Source organism: Triticum dicoccoides, chromosome 2A, assembly GCF_002162155.2.
Source record: "Triticum dicoccoides isolate Atlit2015 ecotype Zavitan chromosome 2A, WEW_v2.0, whole genome shotgun sequence".
Classification (NCBI taxonomy): Eukaryota; Viridiplantae; Streptophyta; class Magnoliopsida; order Poales; family Poaceae; genus Triticum; species Triticum dicoccoides.
The window spans coordinates 751,625,092-751,630,574 of NC_041382.1; the positions used below are offsets into that span (position 1 = coordinate 751,625,092).

The window sequence follows — 5,483 nt, forward strand, 5'->3', positions numbered from 1 at the left end:
GCATCCGCACACCCATGCTGCCCCATGCGGGCGCTCAAGCGAGGGTGCTCCTTGACGCCACACTGGCAGACCATGGCCCTAGATCTGCGCGGCGAACGCTCACCGCGTCACCCCTGTCAGATCTGCACGCTCCCTCCGTGCCTTTGCCGGATCTGCACGCATGGATGCCGCCGTCAGCACGACGACGCTCGCCACACCTTTGCTTGGCTGAGCTGCCCCACGTCGCTCGAGCTCCTCGTGAGAGGGAGAGAAGGGCCTCGCCCCCGCCGACGCTGCACGGGTTTTGCCCGGCGACGCCCTCCTGTGGCGGCGAGGGGAAGGGGTAGGGTGGTGTGCGTCCAGATTCTCCCGGGCCGCTTGCGGGGAGCGATGAAGAGGGTGTAAATAGCAACATAGTTTGAATAGTGCAGCTCATCTCATGGGTGTGAGGCCGTGAGCAACCATCCAGCATCATTCGCAAAGACTCAGAAAATAATAAATTTGCGATGGAATAAAAATCTGTGACGGAATCACCTTTTTTGTGCTTGAAAAAGGGAGCAAAGTACCCTAAAAAAAGGGACCAAAGCGGAGAGATAAATGATGAAGTGCCGTTGTACCGCCCACCCTACACCCCAAGAAGCACGCCCCCGGCGCCGCGGCAGCCTCCGTCGGGCTATCTCTCATCCCTCTCCGGTCACGGCCAGACTCGTCAGCCGCGTACGAGGCCGCTCGCCGGCGGCAGGTCCATCGGTCCTGCCTCCTGCTTTACCTTCCGCGTCGGCGGAGGTGCGGTACTCCTCCCGCGCATTCCGCTCGGGCGCCTCTGCTGAGCGCGTTCGGCATTGATTGCAACCCGCGGCGGCGGAGGCGGCGGCGCTGGTTGCTGCGCGCGCGCGCGCGCCGAGCGTCGCACCGACGCTACTGGATCGCGGTGCGCCTCTTCAGCGGACGCACGCACCTCCCCAGAGGGTGAGTCGAGCTTGGCTGGAATCGGCCAGCAATGCCAACCGCCCGCCTGTCCTCCATCTCCACATCCTCCTTCAGGGCCCCCCCTCGCCGCCTTGGCTGCCGCCACGGAACGCGTTCGCGCTGGAACGCTAAGCCGGGAGGATGCGCACCACCTGTTCGACGAATTGCTAGGCCAAGCCGCCGCCGCCCCGGAACACGGGCTGAACAACTTTTTTGCCGCACTCGCCCGTGCTCCACCCTCAGCTGCCTGCAGCGATGGCCCCGGCCTTGCCATCGCCCTCTTCAACCGCATGTCCCGAGGCGCTGGTGCACGGGTGGTGTCGCCCACGCTCTGTACCTATTCCATCCTCATGGACTGCTGCTGCCGTGCACGCCGCCCAGAGTTGGTGGTTGCCTTCTTCGGCCGCCTCCTCAGGTTGGGGCTGCGCTTGGATATCATCTCCTCCAGCAATCTCCTCAAGGGGCTCTGCCAGGCCAAGCGTTCAAATGAGGCTTTGGACATGCTGCTCCACCGGATGCCCGAACTGGACTGTGCGCCTGATGTCTTCTCGTTCAACATAGTAATCAACGGCTGCTTTAAAGAAGGTGAAGTAGACAAAGCGTGCAATCTCTTCCATGAGATGCCCCAACTGGGAGTTCAACCTGATGTGGTCACCTACACCTCAATCATCAACGCACTAAGCAAGTCTGGAGCAATGGACAAGGCAGAAGTGGTCCTTCGGCAAATGGTTGATCAAGGCATTGGACCCAACATCAGGACATATACTACTAGCCTGATACATGGATATTCCGCTTCGGGTCAGTGGAAGGCGCAAGCTAGAGTATTCAAAGAGATGGTAAGTCTTGGTGTTCTACCAAATGTTGTCACATGGAACTCATTTATGGATTCACTTTGCAAGCATAGAAGGACAAAGGAAGCTCGAGATATTTTTGACTCCATGGCTGCAAAGGGTCAAAAACCTGATATTGTCTTCTACTCTATTATGCTTAACGGGTACGCGAAAGAAGGATACTTCGATGACATGACTGATTTGTTCAATTCGATGCTACAGAATGGTATTGTACCTAATCACCATGTTTTCAACATATTGATTAATGCATATGCTAAACGTGGACTGATGGATGAGGCTATGCACATGTTTGAAGTAATGAGGCAACAAGGAGTAAACCCAAATGTAGTTAGCTATCAAGTCATAATGGATTCACTTTGTAAAATGGGTAGGATGGATGCTGCTCTGGACAAATTTAATCAGATGGTCAATCAAGGAGTTTCACCTGACAAAGCTGTTTACCGATGCCTGGTTCTGGGTTCTTGTTCTCATGGTGATTTTGTGAAGGCCAAGGAATTGATTTCTGAAGCCGTTAATAGAGGTCTGTGTTCTAACAGTGTGTTCTTCTATTCTGTAATAAATGACCTGTGCAAAGAAGGAAAGGTGAAGGAGGCACAGGATATGTTTCACTTCATTGTAGGTATTGGTCAGCGGCCTGATGTGATTATGTACACTTCACTGATGGATGGATATTGCCTTGTTGGCAAGGTGGAGGAAGCACTGAGAGTACTTGATGCTATGAAGTCTGCTGGCCTCCAACCTACTGCTGTTACGTATGCTATACTTCTTAATGGCTACTGTAAAATTGGCAGGATCGCCGATGGATTGAGTCTTTTCAAGGAAATGTCACTCAGCGGGGTTAAACCCACGACTATTATGTACAACATTATACTTGATGGGCTGTTTCGCTCCGGGAGAACAGTTTCTGCAAAGGAAAAATTCTGTACGATGAGCGAAAGTGGCATACCAGTGGGCATTGACACATACAACATAGTTCTTAGTGGACTTTGTAAAAATAATTGCACTGGTGAAGCAATAGAGCTGTTCAAGAAACTACGTGCAATGAATGTGAAGATTGATGTCATAACACTCAATATCATGATTTCTGCAATGTTTAAAACTAGGAGAATTGAAGAAGCCAAGGATTTGTTTGCTACTATATCAGCCATCGGGTTGGTGCCTTCTGTTGTGACATACAGCTTAATGATGACAAACTTCATAAAAGAAGGGTTGCTGGCAGAGGCTGATGATATGTTTTTAGCAGTGGAGAAGGCTAACTGTGCTCCCAACTCCAGGCTGCTAAATCATGTGGTCAGGGTGTTGCTGGAAAAAGGTGCAGTTGTAAAGGGTGCAAATTATCTGGCTAAACTTGATGCAAAACAGATGTCACTTGATGTTTCAACGATTTCGTTAATTGTGTCTCTCTTCTCAGGGGAAGGGAAATTGAGGGAGCACGTAAAATTGCTTCCGGTAAAGTACCAGCCTCCTGAGAATTCCGGCTAACAATTGATACAGTATACTTGAAACTTCATACTGAAAAACAAGGTGGTATTCACTCATGGCTGACAGAATGACATTGCCCCCACCTGCCTTTATTGGAAATGCAGATAATTCATCCCTTATTTTATCAGTATTCATCCATTTTGTTGTTGTTTTTGTTTGATGATGTCATGTTCTAAATTAAAATAACAAGCCTGAGGCCTGAGGCCTGAGCCCTGAGGGTCATATGAATGTCCCCCTTTTTGTGATGAAGAAGGCATAACTCTTAACTGGAAAGTTTTGCTATGTGTCACACATTACATATTTGCATTTACGCATTTATTATGCAACAAGAAGGTGTGAATGTTTAATAACTGTGAGATGGTTCATGCACTATGTTTTCTCTCTGTCAATGATAGTTACTATTATGTTCACTCTTAAAACTTCAACTAACCTATGATCTCTTCTTCAGAATGTTACAGAAAACTAGGATTGCTCTTAGTTAAATGCTTGCATTTTGGAAATTTACAGGTTACAGCCATTGCAAGGAAAATCAATTTGTTGCCAATGAAATCCTGGTTAGTTTCAGTAACGCCTCTCTCAATAGTAGTGCTAATTTTTGTTGAAGTGTAATTATATTTTATTCACGGGCTGTAGGCTGGTAAACACAATTGAACCGTGTTCTTTTACACAATAATTGAACTGTGTTCTCATCTAAAAAAGAATTGCCTGCGCTATGTGCTAGTGCACTTAGCCACTTAGTAATCTTTTTTTACGGGCACTTTAGTTAGCAATCTGATGTAAAAAAATACATTGTAGATGCCCAGATCTGTCCAATAAGTAAATGTTTACCTTAATTTATTGTCTTTTTTTTTTCTGCTCCAGCTAGAGCTATCAAAGGGATGATCAACAGAGCGTGAAGGATCAGTGATGTACTGCCATTGGGGTTCTTATCCCAGAAATGTTTATCATGGTGCATTCTAGGTCCGCTGCGCAATCCTTGTGAAGACAAATTTTAGATGAAAGGTTCTGCAATCTGCAATCATTGCACACACTTATATGTATTCTGTATGGTCATGGTCTGTCAGTCAGTTAATACCAGTACGCTTGAAAGTAGCTCCTTTGGTTGAAACACAATGCTTGTCTCTGAAACCAAATAAAATACTGCATTATTTGAAAGAAGTAGAATGAATTACCTGACAAAGTATGCATTTCCAAGAGAACATGAGCTTCCTTCTCTGGCTTTCTGTGTGGAAATTGCAGGAGTTGATTATTTTGTTAGTCTTGTGACCTTCTGGTCAACCTGTATCTCAACCTGGAAGGGGCAGACAATATCTGGTCAACAATGGAGAAGACTGGCTGTGCTCCAACTCTCAGTTGCAAAAAAATATATGGTCAGGGTGTTACTGGAGAAAGGTGAAGTAATCAGGGCCGGAGGTTATCTTTCTAAAATTGATGAGAAGAATTTAGTACTTGAAGCTTCAACCGTTGAGCTGCAGTCGATGATCTCTCTCTCTCTCTTCCAAAGGACAGAGACATGCCAGAAAATATAGTATTTCTTTTCCTCTGGACGTTCAAGGATGCTGTAATAATCTGTGCCGGACCTGAGGTTCTCATCTGAATGAAACCGGAAGCGGGGGGCTCCTTAATTCGAAGAAAGAAAGCAAAATTCTGTGAACGTTTTCTCTGGAGCAGGGCAATGTGAAGTTGTGAACTCAAATTGGGGAAGCTTTCATCATCATCGTTTGTCCCAACACATATTTACAATCAGGAGGGGATTAGTTGGCCGGCCGAGCCAATTAATTCTGGTCAAGATTCAATGAGCATAACTAAATTTAATTTTACAAAATATATCATTTCTTTCCATAGATTGTTACTCATGTGAATTATCTATACACCACAGAAAAATGTTATATGCAGAATGTCCGGCTGTTTGCCGGGTGATTTTTCACGGGGTTTTCGGCAAACGTGGCCTTTGAGTATCTCATACAAAGCACTTGGCAGAACAAGGGTACTCGGCAAATAGAAACTTTGCCGAGTGGTCTTTGCCAAGTGTTTTTTTTAATGAGACACTCTGTAAACAAATAAAATGCATATGTTTATTTGGATTTAGAAGGCCAAGCTTCATCTGTTGGCCTTGAAATTTTGTTACCTATGTTGTTATTTATACTTTCATGATTGATTATGAATAGATAAAAAAATTCTCCCCTAAAAGAAAGAATCAAA

At 46.3% G+C, this 5,483-nt stretch overlaps 1 protein-coding gene across 1 annotated transcript; it reads left to right on the forward strand.

Moving 5' to 3' along the window:
* Positions 1-629: 629 nt before the first annotated feature.
* Positions 630-5,131, forward strand: LOC119356940 (protein Rf1, mitochondrial-like). Its single transcript, XM_037623927.1, has 3 exons — positions 630-3,248; positions 3,789-3,835; positions 4,143-5,131. The coding sequence occupies exons 1-3, from the start codon at positions 1,239-1,241 to the stop codon at positions 4,144-4,146; spliced, it is 2,061 nt and encodes a 686-aa protein (XP_037479824.1). The 5' UTR covers positions 630-1,238; the 3' UTR covers positions 4,147-5,131.
* The last annotated feature ends 352 nt before the right edge of the window (positions 5,132-5,483 follow it).

Coding starts and splice junctions, on each gene's coding strand:
- LOC119356940 (XM_037623927.1), top strand. CDS start 1,239: ATGTCCCGAGGCGCTGGTGCACGGGTGGTGTCGCCCACGCTCTGTACC. Junction 3,249..3,788: donor AGCACGTAAAATTGCTTCCG/GTAAAGTACCAG, acceptor GGAAATTTACAG/GTTACAGCCATTGCAAGGAA.